Raw genomic sequence first — 25,953 nt, 5'->3', positions numbered from 1 at the left:
GCCCCGTGCGGCGAGTGGGAGAACTGCAGCTGCCAGCACGTCACTGGCATGAGTGCCAATATGTTCTTTTTTTTTTTTGGATAAGATTTACGATTAAAAAGTAAAAAAAAAAAAAAAAAAAAAAGCATATCAAACAAAATATATACAGTTAAGTACTATGTAAAAAGGAAAAAGCTGTATATACAAACTATTTAAAGCAGACCTTCAGTAATTTTTTCATCTTTCCACCTATTCATTCTTCTGCCCTTGTTATCTTAACCACTTACCCCCCGGACCATATTGCTGCCCAAAGACCAGAGTACTTTTTGCGATTCGGGACTGCGTCGCTTTAACAGACAATTGCGCGGTCGTGCGACGTGGCTCCCAAACAAAATTGGCGTCCTTTTTTTCCCACAAATAGAGCTTTCTTTTGGTGGTATTTGATCACCTCTGCAGTTTTTACTTTTTGCGCTATAAACAAAAATAGAGCGACAATTTTGAAAAAAATGAATATTTTTTACATTTTGCTATAATAAATATCCCCCAAAAATATATAAAAAAACATTTTTTTCCTCAGTTTAGGCCGATACGTTTTCTTCAACATATTTTTCGTAAAAAAAATCGCAATAAGCGTTTATTGATTGGTTTGCGCAAAAGTTATAGCGTTTACAAAACGGGGTATTTTTATGTCATTTTTATTATATTTTTTTTACTAGTAATGGCGGCGATCAGCAATTTTTTTTTTCGGTACTGCAAAATTATGGCGGACACTTCGGACACTTTTGACACATTTTTGGGACCATTGGCATTTTTATAGCGATCAGTGCTATAAAAATGCATTGGATTACTATAAAAATGCCACTGGCAGTGAAGGGGTTAACACTAGGGGGCGGGGAAGGGGTTAAGTATGCCTGGGTGTGTTCTTACTGGGGGGGGGGGGGGGTGGCCTCACTAGGGGAAACACTGATCCTCTGTTCATACATTGTATGAACAGAAAATCAGCATTTCCCCTGCTGACAGGACCGAGAGCTGTGTGTTTACACACACAGCTCCCGGTCCCCGCTCTGTACCGAGCGATTGCGTGTGCCCGGCGGTGATCGCGCCCGCCGGGCACACGCACGGGAGTTGGGGGCGAGCGGGGGGCGCGCGCGCGCCCCTAGTGGCGGCTGGGAGAGAGGACGTCATACTACGTGCCCTCGCCCAGCCGAGCCAACTTGCCGACGTATAACGGCGGTGGGCGGTCAGCTAGTGGTTAAAGTGGTTGTATAGTCATTTTTATAACTTTTACCTACAGGTAAGCCCAGTGGCGGTGCATCCATAGTGGGCGCAGGAGCGCCGCCCGCTCTCTCTCCTGCACCATCACTCAAGTCAACAATACATAGATTCGTGCATTGCATGAATCTATGTATTGTCGCCAGCGCCACTGCCGCCCACTATTCAGATGGCCAGTCCCCTGGTGAGCGCCGGCCATCTGAATAACAGCAGTTGGTTGGTTCTTGGAAGTGTTTATCAGAGCCAGCGGCACTGATAGGCTTCCCGATTACAGCCTGTGGGCTCTAATCGGCTTCCAAATAGTTAACCAGGGGACGCACAGGGTGTGCGTTCCCTGGTTAACAATGACACTTGTCTCAGCCAATCAGGTTCACCGGGTCTGGTTACCGGTAACCTGATTGGCTGAAGCGACATCAAGGGTGGAAGAAGACATCGAGGGATCTTGGAGGAAGGTTGGCTGACCCGAGAATGGTAAGTGCCAAGCGGGGGGGGGGGGGGCTGTAATTTGAGGGGGCAATTTGGCAGCATTTTACGGGACAAACTGGCAGTTTTTGAGGGGGCAAACTGGCAGCAATTGATGGGCATAGTGGTGACAATTAATGGCATGGCACAGTGGCGACAATTGATGGCATGGCACAGTGGCGACAATTGATGGCACATTGGCGAAAATTGATGGGCACAGTGGCTGCGTTTGATGGGCACAGTGGCGACAATTGATGGGCACAGTAGCTGCGTTTGATGGGCACAGTGAGGCTGCAACTGATGTTTTTTTTTCGTTTGCTTGCACCTCCTCCCCCCCCCCCAGGAGATATTCCCCTTGCAATGAGCCGCTGACTGCAGTGGCACATGCGCACAGGGAATTTCTGGCTAAAGGCCTGGCAGACGCCGGACCTTGCCGGAAAGTCTCCCGCTCGCATTCGCGGGAGTGACGACATCACGGCACCAGCCACTCACAGTGCTGGAGCCACAATACCCGGAAGACACGCCGAGGCAACATGTCAGCTACCTCGGCGTGGACCAGGTGAGTTACCGACGCCTCGTTCTAAGTATTTCATAATGAGCTAGTATGCGGTGTATACTAGCTCATTATGCCTTTTGCCTTACAGGTGACTTTAAAGCGAAGTTCCAACTACATTAATCCGTTTTTAAAATAAATATATTTCATGAGGCAATCATATTGTTCACCTACTTTTTTCAAATCTGACGCCAATCTTTCAAGTTTTAGTAGAAAGACACTTTTAAAAAAAATTCTTGGACGTTCTAATTTTGCTTGTGGGCATGTGAAGCCCACAAGCACTTACTTCCTGGATACTGTTGATGATCTGCGACCATCATGCACCGCCCGTCCCGCCCCATTGTCGCGCATGTGCATTGTAACCGCAACGCCGTCAACCTCTCGGGTTGTTTGGTCCCGCAATTCTAGCCCTCGGGGAAGCGCACTGACTCCTGGGAAGTTATGACACGCATTTTCCAGGAGCAGTAGCGAGTGGAGGCGCCGACGGAAATGATGACAGGAACCGAGGTGATGAAGAAGGCAGATTTCATGGGACCGCATAGCAACAGCTATTTCAAGGTGAGTAAAAGAAAAATATCTAAATGTTGTGTTTTAATTTATTTTATGCACATTAGCCTAGGTTCACACTGCTGCGAATTCAAAATCGCGGTAAAATGCGCGATTTTGCCGCGATTTCGGCCGCAATTTAATGTAAATCGCGGCCCGAAATCGCAAAAAGTAGTACAGGAACTACTTTTTGAAATCGCAGATGCGGCGTCGCACTGATTAGGACAGTGCCATTGCCGACAATTTGAGATGCGATTTGACATGTCAAATCGCATCTCAAATCGTTCCAAATCGTACCCAGTGTGAACCAGGGCTTAATGCCAGATGAATTTTTTGATGGGAACTCCACTTTAACTTTGGATATTAAAATTTATTTTTTCCGTGTAAGGACTCCGCTTTGCTCAGCAGGGATCGATCCGCCGATCCTTGCTGAGCAGGCAGATGACAGGTAAGCAGTACCCAATCACAATCACACTGGTGGAGGAACACATGTCAGTTTTGGGTGTTCACTTATCCTTTTCACATGGTGAAGATCTCTAGGGTCTCATCCACTGGATCTGCTCCCTATTGTGGATTTATTCTTTTGGATTTCTTTACATTGGACTTTCTTATTTATATGGACTTGTGCACTTATAATTATTTTTGCATATAGTTTAATGTAATTGATTCACATGTATGTATAATCAATTTATTCACATTTATTATTGGTTTGCGCTGCACTGTCTTCTGTCTATACATAATTCTTGGATTTTGTGAATGTCCTATTTTCGTGTACAGCTAGCATCCCTGTAGAACTTAATAATTATTAAGTTTGCCTTTTCTATGAGTTTATTTGGTGTAGATTACCACTTAAATCCCTTAATCGGGCCTCTGTCCCACTTATTTGTACACACCATCAGACAGAAATCCGCGCGAAAACAATACGCGGGGTGTGGCCGCGCCGTCGCCGCGACGATGACGCGGGCGGCCCTAGAAGTTCAAAGCTTCCACGCATGCGTCGAATCAGTACAACGCATGCGAGGGATGGCGGTCGGTCGGACGTGTCCGGTGAGTCTGTACAGATGACCGAATACGTCCGACGGACAGCTTTCCAGCGGACAGATTTCTTAGCATGCTAAGAAATTTTTATCCGCTGGAAACTGTCTGATCCGCGGGACAATTGTCCGCTCAGGCCTACACACGACGGATCTGTCCGCTGGAACTGGTCCGCCGGACCAGTTTCAGCGAATCGATCCGGTCATGTGTACGGGGCCTTAAAAATCTCCATAGGCAACGTTTAAAAAAAATCTACAGGTTGCATGTTTTGAGTTACAGAGGAAGTCTCGGGCTAGAATTATTGCTCTCACTCTACCGATCGGGACAATACCTCACGTGTGGTTGGAATACCGTTTTCATATGCGGGCGCTGCTCGCGTATGCTTTCGCTTATGCATGCAAGCTTGGCGGGACGGGGCGCGTTTAATTTTTTTTGTTCTTATTTATTTACATTTTTTACACTGTTCTTTAAAGAATGTAAACATCCCTTGTAATATAAAAGAGGCACGACAGGACCTCTTAAAGGGGTGTTCCAGCCTTTTTTTATGTTTATTAAAAGTCAGCAGCTACAAAAAGTGTAGCTGCTGGCTTTTAATAAACAGACACTTACCTGCTCCACGGTTCCAGCGACGCGCCGGCCGTTAAGCGGAAGTTCCATTTTTAGGTGGAACTCTGCTTTAAATATGAGATCTGGGGTCAAAAAGACCTCAGGTCTCATATTTACACTAAAATGCAATAAAAAAAATGGCCCTTCCGCCCTGCGATGGTATGGAGACGGGTGGGGGCCATCTTCCCCTCACTCATCTCCATACCCAGCCATCAGAAGGACCCGATCGCCTCCAGCGCTACCGACAGCTCCGGTAAGCGGCGGAGGGCACGGGAGAGGGCCCCCTCCCGCCGCCAATAAACATGATCTCGCGGCAAACTCTCATAGGAAGTCATGTGCTATGGGGGACTATTGTGGGCACGTTTCTAAGCCGGGCTGTGTGCTTAAATAGACACACACACAATGTGGCTCGGCCTCACCCCCCAGGATTGAGTGACAGCAGCAGGAGCCAATGGCTCCTGCTGCCCTCAGTGAAGTCTGTGAATGCAGGAAGAGAGGAGAGCGGAACAGCACTGGATCGAGAGTAGTGTCAGGTAAGTGTTATGAGAAATGCTATGGGAATATTTTTTTTTTTTTACTTAAATCTAGGGAATTTATTAAGCGAAAAAAAGTTTTACCTCTAAAACCACTTTAAAAAAGCATTAAACTCTCAGCCTCTTTTATTTTAACAAATTAAGCACAACAAAACAAACATCCCCCAGTAGACTATTTTAGAATTCTTGTCCAGGCTGCTGCTGCTGGCTGTTTCTCCCTAAGGCCCCTTTCAGACTGGGGCGGGAGCTATACCGTCAGATTTGCCACGGGATTCGGCCGATAGCGGGGCGGTATTAACCCCCGCTAGCGGCCAATAAAGGGTTAATACCGCCCGCAATGCGCCTCTGCAGAGGCGCATTGCGGGCCGTATTGCGCCTCTGCAGAGGCGCATTGCGGGCCGTATTGCCGCGGTTCCCATTGTTTTAAATGGGAAGGAGCGGTATACACGCCGCTCCTCTCACCACTCCAAAGATGCTGCTGACAGGAGATTTTTTTGTCTCCCGCCAGCGCATCGCCTCAGTGTGAAAGCCCTCTGGCTTTCACATTGAGGTTGCTGGGCAGGAGTTTTTCAGGCGGTATAGCAGCGCTATTTTTAGCGTTGTACCGCCTGAAAAACTCCTCAGTGTGAAAGGGGTCTTAGTGTGATTCCCTGAAATTTGTGGTCTTTACAGGAAAGCATTAACCAAAGACAGAGCAGTCTCCAGTCAGTCTGTTAGTTTGGAGAAGGAAAGGAGAAAGACATCCTAGGCTATGGGGCTGTGTGTTTCTATTGATCCACATAGTATAGGGAGAGACAAATATAGTCCCCTGCATGCATGGGTGGCTCCATAGGACGCTGAAAGAGAAAGGTGTCACCCTGATACAGAAAACCTGGGACAGTGGCCATTGCACCAGCTTAAACAGTAACATAGGCAATGATTCAAAGATAAAGAAGCTCCATACTCAGTGATTAAATTGGCTGCAGAAAGTTTAAAACTAGTTTAAGGGCTCTTTCACACAGGCACCTGTCAGTTTTCAGGTGGACCTGAACGGTCGCTCCATGCACCTCTATGGAGCGACGGATGTCAGCGGTGACATGTCTGCTAACATCCGATCCGCTAAATTCAGACTGATGGAAACCCTATTTTTCATCCCTCTGGCGGATCGGATGAAACTGGACAGGCAGGCCGTTTTCATCCGTTCCCCATAGAGGAGAGCGGGGCTCTGACCGGTCATCCGCCTGCTCAGCGGAGATCAGCAGATCGATCCCCGTTGAGCAAGCAAAAATCCGTCAAAATGGACAGCCCTGTGTGAAAAGGGCCTAAGGTGGCAACTGTGCATGTGTGCTCCCGTCGTGCCGAACTGTGTGCATCCATTGACACACACACAGCAGAGGGGAGCCACGCCCCTGCTCCGTCCTCACAAGTTTGGCTGTGTGAGGACAGCTAGGTAGGTCTTGGGGGGGGGGGGTTTTGATACCCTAAAAAAGTTATTCTTGAAGCAATAATTATATTCATATATAAATATATACGAAACTTAAATAAAATAAAATAAAATTCCAACTGACTATGGTGTCTTGAGGTTATATACTGCAAAAATGTCTTCTGCTTACACTGTGCGATTCCTTTTTGCCTACACAAATATGTAAAGAAATTACAGAAAACACGCTCGTTTATTGAAAATACATATTTAATTAAGTTAAGATAGACACCAATTACGATTATTATATAAACATATCAGGATTTTTCTGATGGCTGTTGAGTATTTTCTTCATATTGTCTCTCTGATTGACGTCTTCTGTATACATCGTCTGAAATAAGAATATAAAATACGTATTATGAGTGTGTAGAAACTATACAAGACCAGAATGCTTAGCGACCCCCTCAATCCTATTGAAGTCACTTGGTAAACAAAGGCCCCATAGGTGTGCGCAGCGTATTGCATTAGGGTGTGCACCCCAAAGCTCAAGCAAACACTACTGATCACTCACATGTTCATTCAGAAAGGGAAGGGGATGGTCAATTACATATTTACTGGCCCCTTCCTCCACTCATCCTAAAACATCCTTGCAGCAACAGCTGGTGGAAGAGAAGGGAATCTGGTAGCACTGCAGGGGGAAGGGGGGAGCCAGGACAGTATGGGGAATCTGTGCAGTAAAGGGTGATTAGGGTGTGCCTGGGCACACCTGGCACACCCTGTGCGCACGCCTATGAAAGACCCGATCCCATAAATCTTAAAGGGGTTGTAAAGGTAAATGTTTTTTCACCTTAATGCATCCTGCCTGCCTGGCCGTTGATTGGCTAGGTTGGACGGATTGATAGCAGTGCAGCTATTGGCTGGCACTGCTGTCAATCACATCCAATGGTGCGGCGCGCCGGGGGGCGGGGCCGAGTGATACAGTCGGCGGCTATGCCCGCCGCTGTATCGCGGGAGCGCGCCGCAAGAGCTGGACAGCTTGCGGAGGGGGAGCCATGACAGCCGCCGAGGGACCCCAGAAGATGTGGATCGGGGCCACTGTGTGCAAAATGAGCCATACAGTGGAGGTAAGTATAACATGTTTGTTATTTAAAAAAAAAAAAATGTTTTACTTTAGTGTCGCTTTAAGTCCTGTAGGTCAAGGGTGAATGAAGAAGCTGCAGAAGTATAATCATTAAATATAAATAATTCCCACTGACTACCTTCACCAAAGGCACAAATTCACCATTTACAATGAGGGAGAAAAAAGTATTTGATCCCCTGCTGATTTTGTACATTTGCGCACTCACAAAGAAATGATCAGTCTATAATTTTAATGGTAGGTTTATTTTAACAGTGAAAGACAGAATAACAGCAAAAAAATCCAGAAAATGCATTTAAAAAAAAAGTTATAAATTGATTTGCATTTTAAATTAGTGAAATAAGTATTTGATCCCCATCAATCAAGTGAATTCAAATGAAGTTCCTAGTTCTAAAGGAACGAAACATGTAAACTCTTGGGGTATAGGGACCCCCCGATGCACATTTTGAACCTCAGTGCCTTTTTTTTTTCTTTTGGAGCTCGGTAACATGGTTACCTTGAGCCACTAAGCAGCTTAAGGAAAAGTATCACATGGAGACATGAACAGTGCAATCTGAACATTACTTGCACGCTCAAATTGGAGAGACTGACCCCATGGAGACCTAATACATTATTTATTCTCAACTTTGGAGATTGGTATTTGCCTAACATCATTGAAGACACTGTATAATTGCAGTTTTATACTGGACATTACTATATCATTCACCTATCATTACTGCACTGATGAGGAGTGCTTCAGGCTCTGTGTGCTACACATGGATGGATGGCTCGGCTGCAAATCTCTCTGGCAGCACGTGAGTACAGATTTGATGTGGTAGCTACAACTCTGAGCTACACATAACAGCCCAACAGTGAGTACAACTTCAACCGTTTATTTTCTGTGGAATGCTGATCAATTATCTGCTCACCAACAGTGTATATATCAACACATCCAATATTCATGTAAGCCTAATTGCCATTAGCAGTTCAACAAGATTTCAATATCTGATGGACATATCTACTTGATATATTAGAATGGACACTACCCATAAGTAATGGGAACCCGTCAATCAATTGTGGCTACATTGTTGCATAGTCCTCTCAAGTGCAGCATAGGTGAACTCTGATACTTAATGATCACTACTACAGTGTCTCAAATATATATTTTTGTTGAATGCCTCCTTATCAGTTACTATCTGATGGAAATTGAATAACTGTTTACGCCAGATGCGGCGACCCATCTGAAGAGCAGAGACATATATATATATATACCACTTTTTTTCTCCAGCCTAGTAGAATTGTCTGTGGTCCCTGGGACTATATCTCTCTCATCTGATTTATCACTTGCCATTTATCTCCAATTGAGCAGTATTACTATACCACTATATAGTGGATCCCTCTCATGTCCCCATTTTTGAGCTTTTTCTTTTTTGCAACTTTTCCCACTTAGACGGTGGTACTTTCACCTGTAGTTACAGGGAACCACCGCATGGTGTGGAAATCTTTAGGATTATTGATAGCAGTGGGGGTTTTATATGTGCTTGGGGTGGGGGGTCTCTTTGTGTTGTGTGGAGGGTGAATGGGTGAGTTATGGACTTAGATCTCCTTATTGGATGATCAAGCTCCAGTTTTCAATTTGTCACTGATTTTTGTCGTCTCGCTTTTGTGAGTGTATTCTCAGGTCACTTCTAGGGTACTATACCATTATTGGTTACCTGTGTGTTTTTAATGCCTTTTATGCTCTATTTTCTGATATTTAATAAAACGTAGTAATAACTCTTAAGGGTGTGCAGCAGTCATTTTTCTTTTTTGTTTTTTTTCTCTCTTGGTACATCCCCATCAATCAGCAAGATTTCTGGCTCCTATTTGTCTTCTATACAGGTAATGAGCTAAGATTAGGAGCACTCCTAATCTCAGCTTGTTACCTGTATAGAAGACACCTGTCCACAGAAGCAATCAGATTCCAATCTCTCCACCATGGCCAAAACCAAAGAGCTGTCCAAGGATGTCAGGGACAAGATTGTAGATCTACACAAGGCTGGAATGGGCTACAATGGGCATCCGGTGACAGACACTGGATGTCTGATCATTGGGCAGAGACACAGAACAGAGCCCTGCCTATGTAAACAAGGCAGAGCTTTGATGGGGGGGGGGGGGGGGGTTGTATGTGATGGATTTGGTATCCCTGCCAAAAAAGAAATAAAGTCCATCACTTCCCTTAGTAAAAGAAGCTACAGTAACACAGTACATAAACACTGGCTAGGCACACAGTAAACTCTTTGTTTGCCCTAGAGATCCAACTTCTTCCCAGCGAGTGTCGTTAGTACAGTGACAGTGCATATGTTTAGCTATCACTATATGGTATTAGTGCCACTAGTTCCACAAAGTGTCAGTGTACGATTGTCGACCGCAATATCGCTGATCACCGCATTACAAGTACCGTATTTATTGGGGTATAGCGCGCACCCCTAAAGTTGGCCAGAAATTCCTGTGGAAAAAAGGATTTTGTACTTACAGTTTTGGTGTCTTGCGCGGCGTCCATCGGCAGCCTGGTCGGGTCCGGCGTCCATCTGCGGCTTCAGGTGTCCTCTTCGTCAGGTCCGGCGTCCTTCTGCGACGTCCTCATTGCTCGTTTCCCGCGCCGAGTTTGAATACTGCGCCGGCATATACCGAGAGCAGTACACTCGGGCAGGCTCGGCTACTGTCGCGCTCACGTCCTGTACGTCCAGGACGTGAGCGCGGGAGGAGCCGAGACTGCCCGACTATACACGAGTGTACTGCGCTCGGTATATGCCGGCGCAGTATTCAAACTCGGCGCGGGTATGGGCGTATATCGCGCACCCACGATTTTGCATGGCAATGTCTTTTGCAAAAATATAGACTCCAACCTACGCTGCGTTTCGCCCTTCTAATAGGCATCAACTGGGAAAGGAGACGGTCTCCTTTCCCAGTTTCCCATCTTTCATTTCCCCAGCCCTAATACATCATAGTTTGTAGAGGCTATAATTTTTGGGCAAACCAATTAATAGGGTTGTCCCGATACCGATACTAGTATCGGTATCGGGACCGATACTGAGTATTTGCGCTAGTACTTGTACTCGCGCAAATACTCCCGATGCCTGGTAGAATACTTTTTTTTTTCCCGAGTGCGGGTGGAGAGGGGGTGGAGAGCGGAGAAGAGCAGTCCTCGTATGGGGGAGAGGAGAGCTGCTGCCGCCTTAGACAAAGCCAAGTCAACCCCCCCCCCTCCCCCCGCCACTGCCGACATCTAGTTACTATGCGCTGGGGAAACACAACAGCTGTCATTTGCATTTGAATAGCTGTAGTGTTCCCCCGCCGCGCCGTCATGTATAGCCCCTCCCCCTTGCCCGGGCACTTTGATAGACAGGTCACCCGTCCGATGGGTGTGTGTATAGCAGAAAGTAAAATTTCTGTATTTTTTTTGTTAATAGCACAAAAAAAAAAAAAAAGAAAACAGAGGTGATCAAATACCACCAAAAGAAAGCTCTATTCATGGGAAAAAATGATTTGGGCACAGCGTTGCATGAGCGCACAAGTGTCGGTTAAAAGAACGCAGTGTCATATAGCAAAAAAAATTGCCTGGTCATGAAAGGGAGGGGGGTGGGGGGGGGTAAATCTTCCGGAGGTCAAGTGGTAAAGTTGAAAGTAATTCCTACCAATGAACTTGTACTATTTGATCCCTTTTGGTAACTTAAACATATCATTGAAGTCTCTGTTCAGTAAGTTCAAACAAATATCTGCTGATACTGCCGCAAATCTTGTAAACCGATAACCTCTTGCGCACAAGGTGGGGTACAGGAGGTTGGGGTGGGTATGAGGAGAGGGCTGTGTCCTTAGTAATCCATGATAAGAGAAGTTGGCCGGGCTGACATCACAAGCTAAAGTTACCATAGACCAGTGCTTCTCAATTATTTTCTGTCATGCCCCCCCTAGGAAGAAGAAAACATTTCGCGCCCACTATTCCTTCCACTGACACCAACAACAGGGCCATAATTCTTGCACTGACATCAGCAATTGGGGACTATTCTTCCCACAGACATCAATGATGGGGGCACCATTTCTCCCATTGACACCAAGGATGGGGCACTATTCCTCCCACTGACACCAATGATATGGTGCTATTCCTCCCACTGACACCAATGATATGGTGCTATTCCTCCCACTGACACCAAGGATGGGGCACTATTCCTCCCACTGACACTAATGATATGGTGCTATTCCTCCCACTGACACCAATGATATGGTACTATTCCTCCCACTGACACCAATGATATGGTGCTATTCCTCCCACTGACACCAATGATATGGTGCTATTCCTCCCACTGACACCAATGATATGGTGCTATTCCTTCCACTGACACCAATGATATGGTGCTATTCCTCCCACTGACACCAATGATATGGTGCTATTACTACCACTGACACCAATTATATGGCGCTATTACTACCACTGACACCAATGATATGGTGCTATTACTACCACTGACACCAATGATATGGTACTATTACTACCACTGACACAAATTATTTGGTGCTATTCCTCCCACTGACACCAATGATATGGCGCTATTTCTTCCACGGACACCAATGATATGGCACTTTTATTCCTACTGACACCAACGATGGGGCACTAATAATTCCCCACGGTCCAGCCCCCCTTAAGTCTGAATAGTCTACAATTTTGAAGGTCTCCCAAATTGGGGCACATATATAATAATGGAAAGATTAAGGGCATGTGTGTCTGGAGGGAGCAAACCCCTCTTTAAAAAGGTATAGGAATTCTCTGGACACCCATCAAGGGCACAATGGCAGCTGAAGGTATCCCATGCATGTCCGCACCAATCCACAAACTGTGCAAACAAATGGTGACCACTCCAATCTATAACCAACCTTTGCAGCAAGGAGCACATAAAGAGCAACACAAATCAAACACAAAACAAGAGATCCCGGCTCACTTGCCAGCTAGCCTGCAACCATAGCAGTACCCCTAACTACTGAATTAGTAGGAACTGAGCGTAGTGGTCAAATCTTGCCTGCTTACTAAGGCTTCATTTCCACTGGCGTTTTTACAGCCACTGTTAGGCTTTTTTACAGCTTAAAATTACAGCTTATTTTGTAAAAAAAAAAAAAAAAAAAAAAAATTTTTTGTGAGCTGCAGCTTTAAAAATGCCGCGGTCGTGTTTTTGAGCGTTTTTGAGCGTTTTCGCGCGTTTGAGCGTTTAACGTCTGGCGTTTTTACAGCTCTCCTCTGGAGCTTCAGAACGCCCTGGTCCTGCGTTTTTTTTACAGCTCAAAAACGCCTATGCCATTTGCAGCTCAAAACCGTCTATGTGGGCATGATGCCATAGAATAACATGGACAGGCGTTTTTAAGCTGTAAAAAACGCTCAGAAAAGTGGCTGTAAAAACGCCAGTGGAAATGAAGCCTAAAAGGGGTGTTCCAGTCATTTTTTATGTTTATTAAAGGTCAGCAGCTACAAAATGTGTAGCTGCTGGCTTTTAATAAACAGACACTTACCTGCTCCACATTCCAGCGACGCGCTGGCCGGGGCTCCGCTTCTTCCCCCCCCCCTCTCCAGCCGGCATCTTCATTCCAAGTGTGGGCACCCGGCCGTGACAGCTTTCGGCTTCCACTGCGCGAGCGTCTCTGCACATGAGCGAGTGGCTCTGCGCCATCCAACTGGACAGGCGATCGCCTACAGGCGGAAGGAGGAAGTGGGACAGGAAGTCCCACTCCTCCTGAAGCCCCCCACTCCCCCCCCAAAAAATGACATGCCAAATGTGGCATGTAAGGGGGCGAGGAGTGGATTAAGCAGAAGTTCCACTTTTGGGTGGAACTCCGCTTTAAGTGTCATAAAAACATAAACATTTACTATATTCGTTTGACCCGTGTTGCTCTCATCATGATGTCCTGGAACTTTCTGAAAGCCTGATAAAAGCTTGTTTAACCACTTCCATACTGGGCACTTATACACCTTCCCGCCCAGACCAATTTTTAGCTTTCAGCGCTGTTGCACTTTGAATGACAATTGCGCGGTCATGCTACACTGTACCCAAACTAAATTTTTATCATTTTGTACCCACAAATAGAGCTTTCTTTTGGTGGTATTTGATCACCTCTGGGATATTTATTTTCTGCAATTTTTTTTTTAAAAATGACCGAAAATTTGTTTCTGTTATACAACATTGTAAATAAGTACGTTCTCTCCTTCACTGATGGGCACTGATGGTACTGCACTGACAGGCACTGATAAGGTGGCACTGATGGGCACCGATGAGGTGGCACTGATGTGGTGGCATTGATGGGCACTAATATGCGGCACTAATGGGCGGCACGGATGGGCACTGATAGGCGGCACGGATGGGCATGGATAGGCGGCACGGATGGGCACGGATAGGCGGCACGAATAGGCGGCACGGATGGGCACGGATGGGTATAGATGGGCACTATTGTATGTGTTGTACTAATGGATGCCAATCAGTGCCAAACAATGCCTGCCAATCAGTGATGCCCATTGTGGGCACTGATTGGCATCCATTTTTTGTGTCCTCATCCCTGGTGGTCTAGGGTGGCATACCTTTATTTTTTTAATCCCTGGTGGTCTAGTGAGCATCCCTGGTGGTCCAGTGGGCATCCTCGGGGGGGCTGTGCTGATAATCGATCAGCACAAACCCCCCCCCTGTCACAGGAGCAGCCGATCGGCTCTCCTCTACTCGTGTCTGACAGACGCGAGTGAGGAAAAGCCGATTACCGGCTTTTCCTGTTTACATCGTGATCAGCCGTGATTGGACACAGCTGATAACGTGGTAAAGAGTCTCCGTGAGAGACTCTTTACCTTGATCAGTGTTGCGGGGTGTCAGACTGACACCCTGCAACAACGATCGCCGCGATGCGCGCCCCCGGGGGCGCGCAGCGGCTCAGAATCCTGAGGACGTCGTATGACGTCCACTCAGGATTCTACAACCACTTTGCGGACGTCAATTTGTCATTGGCGGGCGGCAAGTGGTTAAAGATACAGCAAGCACGCTGTATTCAACACTCCTCTGCTGAAGCCAAATGGTTTATCAATTGCTTAAAAAAAAAGTTTTGTAAAAGCTTCCCGTACATTATGCCTTTCAAACTAATGTAAACCCAAACAATAATTTGAAAAAAATCCAGCCTTGAGGTGGGGACCCCCACGCTGCAGGGGTGAATTCTGTTTATGCTGTTTAGGAACTGATAGGATTACTTACCCTATTGCCTGCTTCAGTACTGCCCATTTCTCCCCAAAGCTCTGGTCTGTGGATGGTCTCCTTGGCATCATCATAAATTAGTAACCCTGTATTGTACATGGTGGGGGCAAGGCTGGGAAGATGTTTGGGGGCGTCTTAGGAAGAAGGCTGCAGGGGACCGGTTGGAGGGCTCTGCTGAATAAGGTAAGTATTTCTCTTTATCCCAGCAGTCCTATATATAATGAGCATCTGACCCTTGTGTGTGTGTGTGTGGGGGGGGGGGGGGGTTCTGGATTTAAGGGTAAAGTCTCAGACCTGATAAAACTTGTACAAATATGTATACCACAATAGAAAGAAACTTACAAAATGTTTCCCTGCCAATCCGAACATTGATCATGAACCATTCCATGGCACCTCCCAGGACGAAAAAAAAGGGAAGGAATCGATAGACACCTAATCTCCTCTTCCCTGGGACTGAATCCAGGAAAGTTCTCATTATACTTCTACTGGCCATATCTGGTTGTCTGGGGGGAAAAAAAAAATAGAACATTTGTGTTACATTACTGGAACAAACAACAATGCAAGCCAGTTCAGTAACATTACATGACAGCATTCATTGATTGGATGAGGGGTAGATTCTCTGTACTCACCTAGAAGCAGTAGTGAAATAAACAAGAAAACAAAAAAAGTAGCACAAATAGCAACAAACAAGAGGCAGTAACAACTGAACCTCCAGTGTCCAAATATATATATATATATATATAAAAAAAAAACAATCCTTAAAGGGGTTGTAAAGGTATTTTTTTTTCCTAAATAGCCTTTATTACCTTAGTGCAGTCCTCCTTCACTTACCTCATCCTTCGATTTTGCTTTTAAATGTCCTTATTTCTTCTGAGAAATCCTCACTTCCTGTTCTTCTGTCTGTAACTACACACAGTAATGCAAGGCTTTCTTCCTAGTGTGGAGTGTTGTGCTCGCCCCCCTTCTTTTGGACTACCGGAGAGTCAGGATGCTCTCTACGTTGCAGATAAGGAAAGGAGCTGTGTGTTAGTGGGCGTCCTGACTCTCCTGAAGTCCAAGGGAGGGGGCAAGCACGACACTCCAGACAGTAGAACAGGAAGTGAGGATTTCTCAGAAGAAATAAGGACATTTAAAAGCAAAATTGAAGGATGAGGTAAGTGAAGGAGGACTGCACTGAGGTAAAGGAAGCTATTTAGGAAACAAATAATTGTACCTTTACAACCCCTTTAAAGCCTAAGTGCAGCCAGAACAGCAACAGAAAAATCAGCATTAGGGACACATAACTCAGTCAGAACCCCCGCTCTACACCTACCTCAGCCAACCCCCCTCTTTTGTCAGGAACATCAAATTAGAAGCAGATGGTACACTACCTGAAACAATCTGCTTGAATGATTTTCACTTAAGGATCTTGTGGAGCATTATTCCTTGTAATAGACACCTGGACATTGATTGGATCGTCTCTTGGACACACTAAAACACTGCATTAATTGGAATTAACAGAATACCACAGATGAGAAGTTACCTGCTGAAGAATCGTATGTATTGAATATACAGTAACAGATTGACCCCCACCTAACATCAGTGGATATCTCTGTATGACCAGCGGGATCAGTGAGTAACCAATACAGACTGAAACATTGTATCAATTGCATATAGGAATTACCTGCATGCTGTGGGAATCCTAGCTAAATGGTTACACTGACTGTATCTGTGAGAAGGTTCTGTTTTCTGCGATACTACTGAATAGATCGGAAATGCAGTGTTTAACACAGTTCTCTCAGTGTCTGAAATTTCTTTCTCTATTACTCACACTTCATTACCAGGACCAAAAGCAGCAGGGACTAATTACATCGGAGGACACATACATCTGCTTGTGAGTAGAGCTGCATGATTAATCGCAAAATTATCGCAATCTCGATTCACCCCCCCTCCCCCCGCGATCTCCAGGCCAGATGACCCGCGATTTTTGGGTGCAGCCATAGGAAAGTCCCCGGCTTCGGCCTAGCTCCGGAGCGGCGTGCATCTTGGTACACCCGGTGGCTGCTGTCTCGTCAGGAAGTGACGCTTCGTCGCCGCCATCTTGCTCCACCCCACACTCCTGCACAGTAATGATAGTGAAAAGGGGGCAAGCGGACATCTTGTTACACCCAACAGAGTTTTAAATTGTACAGTTATTTTCAACACAAAACAGAGCTTAAATACAGTATATGTAAATCTGACAGACTGTTACATGTTACATTTTAAAAACTTAAGGACCGGACCAATATGCTGCCTAAAGACCCAAGGTGTTTTTACAGTTCGGGACTGCGTCACTTTAACAGACAATTGCGCGGTCGTGCGACGTGGCTCCCAAACAAAATTGGCGTCCTTTTTTCCCCACAAATAAAGTTGACAAGCAGAGATGGGCTCGGGTGTGTTCAGGATCCTAGTCCCAACCCACCTACCCGATCCCGCCAGGAAGCCGACACTGCAGTAATGTAGTTGTTGAAAAGCATAAAATATTACATAGAGAACTAATGCACTGAAAAAGGGGAATGTATAAATGCCAAAGTGGAATTATCAGTGGTTATTCGTAATAAAGAGACCCCCTATCAGGGGGTACTTAAAGCCGAGTTACGCCTGCAAAAAAAAACACGGCAAATCACAGGCAGTGAGACATTTCTTGGTCCACAGCTGCACAGATCGGGAAATGTCTCAATGCCTGTGATTAGTGGTGTGCAGTGTCGGCTTCCTGGCGGGATTGGACAGGTGGGTTGGGCCTAGGATCCCGAACCCATCTCTATTGACAAGCAAAGCTAGGCTCAGCGTCTCACCAGTAGTGATGAGATCGGGTGTGTTTGGATCCTAGTCTGAACCTGCCCTAGCTTCCTGAAACTGTTATAGTACTGGGCCAATCATAAGCGACCGAGACATTCCCCACCCTTCAGCCACAAGTATACATGCAGATGATTGGCCCAGTACAGTGACAGCTTCCTGGAGGACACACTCAGACTAGGATCGGAGCATACCAATTATAAAGAGTGCTTCTCAGGGATCAATTTTTATTTTCCCAGAGTTGGAGTGGAGTTGCACTTTGTCCAGAGGAGAGTAGAAATTATTTTGTCTGCCTGATCCTGCATTCGCCAAGCAGATGGCGCTGCCCCACACTCTGGCAGTGGACTGTCCATCAGCGTCACCACGTCCAGTGCAGGGCTATGGATCCTGCTTTGGTCTTGTACCTTAGCATGATGGGAGTGCAGGGGAGAAGAAGCTGTGAGGACCAGTCTAGAGAAGAGCAGAGGATCAAGTAAGTACATTTAATGTATCCCACTCTTGGAGCAAAGCGCAGCTCTTAAAGTGTAGGAACAGCCCAACTCCAAGGGATATTTTTTTGTTGGCCGTAGTTAGGCATTAATGCAGCATGCACCTCATTAAAGCGGAGTTCCACCCAGAAATTGAAGTTCCACTGGTCCGGTTCCTCCCCCCGGTGTCACATTTGGCACTAGGGATGAGCTCCTGTGTGTTTGCACACTCCACGTGCAGAGCCCGCCAGGAGGTCGACACATCGCTGCGCTAATCACAGGCAAGGAGACATTTCCCGACCACTGCAGCCGAGCATCAGGACAATGTCTCCCTGCCTGTGATTAGTGCAGCGCTGTGCCAACTTCCTGGTGGGCTCTGCACGTGGAGTCTGTGAACACGCCAGAGCTCATCCTTATTTGGCACCTTTCAGGGGGGGGGGGGGGGGGCGGGAAGGGGGAGCAGATATCTCTGTCTAATCCAGGAATTTGCTCCCACTTCCGGCGGAAGAGTGTGGCGAACTACGCCATGTCTGGCCCCTCCTCCCCGCAGTCTTCTGGGAGATACACAGGTCCCAGAAGACAGAAGGGACCATTCAGAATGTGCAGCGCGACTTGCGTATGCGCAGTAGGAAACAGGCTGTGAAGCTGCACTTCCTGATTCCTTTACTGAAGATGCTGGCGCCTCCACCCAGAGCCAAGGGATGGTCGTCTTCAGGTGAGGACACCGCGGGCGCCGGACAGGTAAGTGACCTTCTTTTAAAAGTCAGCAGCTGCAGTATTTGTATTTTTTTTGCAGGCGGAACTTCGCTGTAAGTACCCCTGATAGGGGGTCTGTTTATTACGAATAACCCCTGATAAGTCCCCCTTGCCATTGATACATTTTGCTATCCCTCTTTTTTAGTGCATTAGTTCTCTATGTAATAACATGTAATATGTAAATAACTACATTACTGAGACTGTGCGATAACACATTAATATTATCTTACCACTGACAGGCACAGCTGGATGGTGAGGTCCCTCTCTATGTCATGTCCTGATCACCTCTCCTAGCAGAGTTCAGCTCACATCACATGGCCAAACAGCGCTGCACCCTGGGATCTCACTGACACGTAAGGAACAAACATGACTTTACCCTGAGAAATGACTGCATGTTCTCACTACTAGAGGCCGCACAAGGAGCACGGCACACCCAGGGAAAGGAAGACACAGGGATCCTTCAGGACAAACATGACTTTGCCCTGTATACAGGCAGAGAGGGAGGATTCATTGGCTCTGTTACTTCCAGACTGAACTTTTAGTTTAGAGCAGAATGAATGAATTCCATCATATGAGTATACAGGGAGTTCATAAAGAGTGTTCCAGATCCTCATTAGAAATAGGACAAATGTTGGGCCTTGTGACAGATAAATGTACAAGTCAGTAAGGGGGTTATGAATCTGTCACCACCCTATTGGAGGTCGTACACGCTCCCATGAATGATCGATTTTTCTGATCAATCCCTCCCAAAAGGATCGATCTATAATATGACACACACACAAGAAAGTGGATTTCATTGAAAAGTTAACCACTTCAATACCGGGCACTTACGCACCCTCCTGCCCAAGCCAATTTTCAGCGCTATCGCAATTTGAATGACAATTGCGCGGTCATGCTACACTGCACCTAAATGACATTTTTAGCATTTTGTTCACAGAAATTGAGCTTTCTTTTGGTGGGATTTGATCACCTCTGCGATTTTAATTTTTTGCGCAAAAACTAAAAAAGACTGAAAATTAAGTAAGTAAGTTTTCCTCACGGGCACTGATATGGCTGCACTGATGGGCACTGATAAGGCGGCACTGGTGAGGTGGCACTGATGATGGTCATTGATAGGCGGCGCTGGTATGTTGCACTGATGGGCACTCATAGGCGGCACTGATGATGGCATTGCTGGGCATCACTTTTTTATGTTGTGTCCATGTTGCCAGTCAGTGCCCATTTGTGGGCACTGATTGGCATCTATTGCAAATATTTGTGGGGTTTATACCTGGCCATCCACATCTTGCCTCCTTCCCTGGTGGCTTCCCTGGTGGTCCAGTGTGGGCATCTGCGGGGGGCTACACTGATAAACAATCAGCGTATACCCCTCCTGTCAGGAGAGCCGCCGATCGGCTCTCCGATCTGCCGGAGGCTCTTTACTGAGATCGGAGAGCTGTCAGTGCTGGCGCTTTGGGCAGTGTAAAAAGAGAGTGTAACAGACACGCTCTGCTTAGAAAACTGCTAGCCAGCAACCCTGCCGGGAAGCCATAGGCTGCTCTGAATAATGTGCCCGGGTTTCAGGCAGTCTTAAACACATGATTCAAAACCCGAACTGTCCGGGTAAATCAGACAGGTGGCAACCATAGCCCCCCCCTCTGTGGTTTTGGTGCGTACAGAACATTTTTTGGGCTTTCAGATAACACACCAAAACTCAAACTAGAAGTCTGACAAAGTGCAGCTAACTTGGACATAAACTGCTTCACACTGCGCTCGGGCTAATGAGCAGGGGCTCAGCGTGAAGCTGCCCTCACGACCTGATCATACAATCTCTATACAACCAATTTTAGATCTACCAAAACTATCCAATCAGACAGGCCCTTGCATTACATAATCTTTGGCAAATCTAATGCTCTCCACAATGTACAATCTATGGGCCAGATTCATGTACATTTGCGGCGGCGTAACGTATAGCATTTACGTTACACCGCCGCAAGTTTTACGGGCAAGTGCTTGATTCACAAAGCACTTGCCTGTAAACTTGCGGCGGCGTAGCGTAAATCTGTCCGGCGCAAGCCCGCCTAATTCAAATGGGGCGTGTATCATTTAAATTAGGCGCGTTCCCGCGCCGAACGTACTGCGCATGCTCCGTTTTGTAATTTCCCGCCGTGCTTTGCGAGAAATGACGTCGCACCGACTTATTTTTTTGAACGGCGACGTGCGTTACGTCCTTTCCTATTCCCGGACGACTTACGCAAAAAAAAATAAAAAATTTAATTCGACGTGGGAACGACCGCCATACTTTAACATGGCAAGTCTAAATATAAACCATGAAATAGCAGCCGAAACTATACGCCGGGAAAAGCCGACTAGCGACGGCGTAAGAGAATGCGACGAACGCGCGTACCTTCGTGGATCGCCGTAAACAGCTAATTAGCATACCCGACGCGGAAAACAACGCAAACTCCACCCAGCGGGCGCCAAAGTATTACACCTACGATCCGAAGGCGTACGAAGCCGTACGCCTGTCGGATCGAAGCCAGAAGCCGTCGTATCTTGGTTTGAGGATTCAAACTAAAGATACGACACGGCAAATTTAAAAGTACGCCGGAGTATCAGCAGATACGCCGGCGTACTTCTTCTGTGAATCTGGCCCTAAAAGTACAATTCCCTTTAGATCTACCAAACTAAGTAGTGCTAGGGCCTGCCTAATTGGTAAGTCCTCATATTAGATGGTTTTAGTAAATCAAAGGGCCACCATATGCATTACAATCTTGCTGTACAATCTTTCTGCAATCAACTTTAGATTTACCAAATCTATTTAATATGAGGACCTGCCATATCTATCCAATCATTTTGTATCAAATCAGGCAGGCCCTCGCACTTCATAGTTGTTGGTAGAGCTAAAGGAGATTATAAAATCAGATAGCAATGTGTGTAATGGAACTTTACAAAGATTGTATGGTCAGATTGTAATAATGTATGGTGACCCTAAGGGAGATTGTACAGTTAGATTGTAATGTGTATAGTGAGATTAACAGAACTGTCGCCCCTTTATATCACCAAAAATATACCAGCACCAACTTCCTCCCAAAATTCATGCACCTTCTCAATAGGTACACTAAATGGTAAACTCATGGTGGTGGAAGAATGATTAGGGGGATCATATTGTCAATTGATTTATTTTGAGGAGATCAAAAGGCAGTGTAAAGGGGTCAGCAGGGCAGAGGAAATTGGTCACTGCTGGCAGGGCACTCAGCAAGCTCCTCATCCCATCCCCACACTGCACACAGCCTGGACACAGGGCACTCAGCAGAACTCCTCCCCCCATCCCCACACAGCCTGGGCACAGGGCACTCAGCAGAGCTCCTCCCCCCATACCCACACAGCCTGGGCACAGGGCACTCAGCAGAGCTCCTCCTCCCATCAGGGCACTCAGCAGAGCCCCTCCTCCCATCCCCACACAGCCTGGGCACAGGGCACTCAGCAGAGCTCCTCCTCCCATCCCCACACAGTCTGGGCACAGGGCACTCAGCAGAGCTCCTCCTCCTATCCCCACACTGCACACAGCCTGGTCACAGGGCACTCAGCAGAGCTCCTCCTCCTATCCCCACACTGCCTGGGCACAGGGCACTCAGCAGAGCTCCTCCTCCCATCCCTACACTGCACACAGCCTGGGCACAGGGCACTCAGCAGAGCTCCTCCTCCCATCCCCACACTGCACACAGCCTGGGCACAGGGCACTCAGCAGAGCTCCTCCTCCCATCCCCACACTGCACACAGCCTGGGCACAGGGCACTCAGCAGAGCTCCTCCTCCCATCCCCACACTGCACACAGCCTGGGCACAGGGCACTCAGCAGAGTTCCTCCTCCCATTCCCACAGGATGGGTGTCATCCCACCCTAGAGTTGCAGTAGTTCATTAAGAAGGGAAATATTTTTGAAAGATTATATAAGTACCGGCTGGAATATTTGGACAGCATTTGGATGTGACAGTTGTGGCAGTGTATCACCAATAATTGTGGGATTATTATTATTATTTTGGGGGGGGGGGGGGGGTTTGTTGATTTATTTATGAAATCTAGCCATTACATACAAAGCAAATACAATGCAATGTCATTTCAACCTTGTAGCTTTCTTCAACTAATAACAGAACACTTGCACTTGGCTTCAGTGCCTGACTTTTAAAAGGCTAAGCTTACCCTCATTTTTTTATTATTAACCCCTTCTCACTGACTGCACACATATGCAGCCTCACAAAAATGGGTTCTTTATCTGTGGGGCCGTATATGCGGACTTGTTTGTGCTGGGAGCCCACTGCACAACACACTCCCAGCACAGAGCCCCGGGTCCCATACTAATGATCAGGAACTGGAAGGCCATATTAACAAACACCTGATTGTTGTTATAGCCTCTGATTGGTTATCACAGTGATCGGTTCCTGTATAGCCTACCCCTGTTTTTTTCCCTCCTCTTGAACTGAAAAATAAGATACACTGTATATTTTACTCCTTGCTTGAGAAGCAAGGTTTGATCTAGGTCAGAGTCAGGGGTTAGGGTCAAAAGTCATGGTCACTGTATTTTAGGTAGAAAACAAAAGATTTTTTTTTTAATTAGTATTGTTGCGTTTTAGAAAAAAAGCACACTATTGTCTCTAGGCATAACAGATAATATATACATATGTCGTATGGCTGCAATCGCCAGGAGCAGGAGAATTTATTTGGGGTTGTTTTTTTACCAGATTACAGTAATTGAGATATACAGCTACATTTTGGATTTTTTTTTTTTTACTATTTTGTTCCAATTTTCCTTTCATAATAATAATAAAAAGATCGAGATATTCATTGCCATTTACCACCAAATGAAAGCCCAATTCGTCCTGGAACCCCCCAACCAAGGTATAATTCATCTAAATACATGTAGCGCCATGCTCCCATTGAGTAGGCGCTATGTGTTAAATTATAGATGTCTGAGCAGTAGTTTGGCTCAGAATAATTATTCTAAATTGTTGGTTCTGTTTCAGTTCAGCTGGGTTGCATACGTTTCCCCCTGACGGTGGGTGTCGCAGTCACCGCAGGTCAGGGTTGGAAAGGCAACAGGCTGGATGTATTGGGTATCTCTCTCCCAGAAGTGGCTCGGGGGGCGTGGTCAGCCCGCTGTGCATTCTGGGGAGGGGTACTTGAGGGACCGACGCCGTTTGGCGGGGATCGTCTACCAATACTGAGCTGATAGCCCTCCTGGCCTCAGGGGTGGGTGAGCGGTTTCGTAGCCTCGGGGCTGGCTGGCCCGAGGCCTAGCAACTGAGAGTAGGCCCAGGAGTTTCTGGGGCCTACTGATCCAGGGATGGTCCTTCGCTACCTTATCTACGGAAGGAAGCTGAACCAGTGGGATTCAATTAATGGACGTACCCTGGCGGATTTGCCACACTGTGCTGAAGGTCCAGCTGAAAGATTCTTGGCACGGTGAGTTGTGTAACTTTTGTGTGTAGTCGGTTACACCATCTTGTGGCAGACGACACTCATCAAGTGTGTGGCAGAGACTTTGACGAGCTTCGCACCAGCTGCTAGGCCGGTGAGAGAAGGTCTATCTGGTGGTTGCTGAAATCCAGTGTGGAGCTGAGATAATCCCCTGGATCTAAGTTGTACCTGTGATCCACAAAGCAAAAGTACCTGAGTCTTTACCTATCCCTCTACCCCTCTGTTGGAGAACTTTGCTTAATAAAATCCTTGAAAGAGACTAAGCGCTCACATATAGATTTATTTTGTTTTTGCTTATAGTTACACTAGCACATATCAAAGTTGCAAAACTGTGTTCAGGTGTTAGGATTTGTTTTACCTTTCTCACAGACGGGCTAACTACCTCAATTTTGACGGTTTTGGGACTGCATTTTTATTTGATATGTTTTATGCTAGGAATGTATTGTTTTTTGCTTTTACAGTGAAAATAAACAGTGGTGCTTAAAGTAGAATTTCACCCTCCATCCTGCAGTGCCAATATCATGTTTATTTTGCTTACATACACCCCCCCAGGTTTCCGAGATGAATGAAGCGGCGCCTCTTGGTGCCTGCACCCGAAAGAGCCCGAAGCTGATCCGACAACATGGCGGACCAGTGCAGCCACTGCAGGGAGGAGGATCCCAGTGGCTCAACGCTGGATCTGATGGCTAGGGGAGTTTAATTATTGTGCTGAAGAATATCAAAAGGTAAGGAGCAAAAAGGCTGCAGTTACTCTGTACTACCAAAAGAAAGATTCATCAGCCTCAAAATAAATTTTAACTTACCTGTAAACTCCATATCTTGGAGTATAGTACAGGACACAGGCTGAATACTCAGACGCTGGTTATAGGCTGGTACCTTCAGAGTTATGGACATTGGCATAGCTTTGGAGGGCATGGCACACCAACTCCCCCGGGCATCATCCTATAACGCTACCTCGCTCTATGAGCAAGCAATGCAGAGTAAGGGCCAATTTACACCTGAACATGATGCGGGAAAGGCATGTTCAAAGGCGTGTCTTCGTGTTCAAAACACGCTGCCTTCTGTTGTGGGTGCCAACGCATTGTTAACACCACTTCAAATGCAGATTCCAAACGCAGTGCAGCAGTGTACCATGCAATGTGCGATTCAAAAGTAGTGAAAGCACTACTTTTTTGTGATCTGATGCAATTTGCAGCCCATTCTAATGTATGGGCTGTAAAATCACACTACAGGGAACGAGCAGGAATCACCCAGGAATGTAGACAACGCTTCTCTGCAATTATGGTGTAAACCATCACTAACAAAAAATTAAATGGGAGGTAGAGTGTAAGCTCCTGTGGTGAGTTGTCATCAATCTAGTGAGTCAATTCTTTGTAATAGAAGCTGTATATTTTGGGTAGACTCTGCTGGTTCTAAGCCCAGGCAATAAAGAACAATTTCCCTTGGGTGTTTCTGAGCATGCTTATCCTGTGCATCTGGGGGGGGGGGGAATAAATAAATCAGAAGACTTTGGGTCATCTCGCAAGAGATTCCTGATATTGTTAATGGTGATGAAGACCAGTGCAGCCATGTAGTCCTGGACCGGACAACGTTCTGGTCTTTTATTATCTTTATATCAATAATTCATAGAGGCCATTATTATTATATAGAATTTATCTGTGAAAAAGACTGTGAAAGTAACTTTGAAAATATAATCTGTGTTTGAT

General features: G+C 46.3%; 1 protein-coding gene across 3 annotated transcripts; it reads right to left on the bottom strand.

Annotated features, from left to right (window-relative positions):
* Positions 1-6,634: 6,634 nt before the first annotated feature.
* On the bottom strand, positions 6,635-19,132 carry SMIM4 (small integral membrane protein 4). Of its 3 annotated transcripts, none has more exons than XM_040359398.1 (3): positions 19,030-19,132; positions 15,098-15,258; positions 6,635-6,776 (listed from the first exon to the last, which is right to left on the bottom strand). In XM_040359398.1, exons 2-3 carry the CDS (start codon positions 15,246-15,248, stop codon positions 6,703-6,705), a joined length of 225 nt encoding a protein of 74 aa, XP_040215332.1. In that variant the 5' UTR covers positions 15,249-15,258; positions 19,030-19,132; the 3' UTR covers positions 6,635-6,702. The 3 variants fall into 3 exon arrangements, with proteins under 3 accessions (XP_040215332.1, XP_040215331.1, XP_040215333.1); XM_040359397.1 differs by having other exon boundaries at positions 19,023-19,131; XM_040359399.1 differs by lacking the exon at positions 19,030-19,132 and adding an exon at positions 16,419-16,440.
* Positions 19,133-25,953: the final 6,821 nt, after the last annotated feature.

This window comes from Rana temporaria, chromosome 7 (assembly GCF_905171775.1).
Source record: "Rana temporaria chromosome 7, aRanTem1.1, whole genome shotgun sequence".
In the NCBI taxonomy this organism is placed as follows: Eukaryota; Metazoa; Chordata; class Amphibia; order Anura; family Ranidae; genus Rana; species Rana temporaria.
The sequence above is the reverse complement of the archived record's forward strand: the minus strand, read 5'-3'. Positions and strand labels throughout refer to the sequence as shown.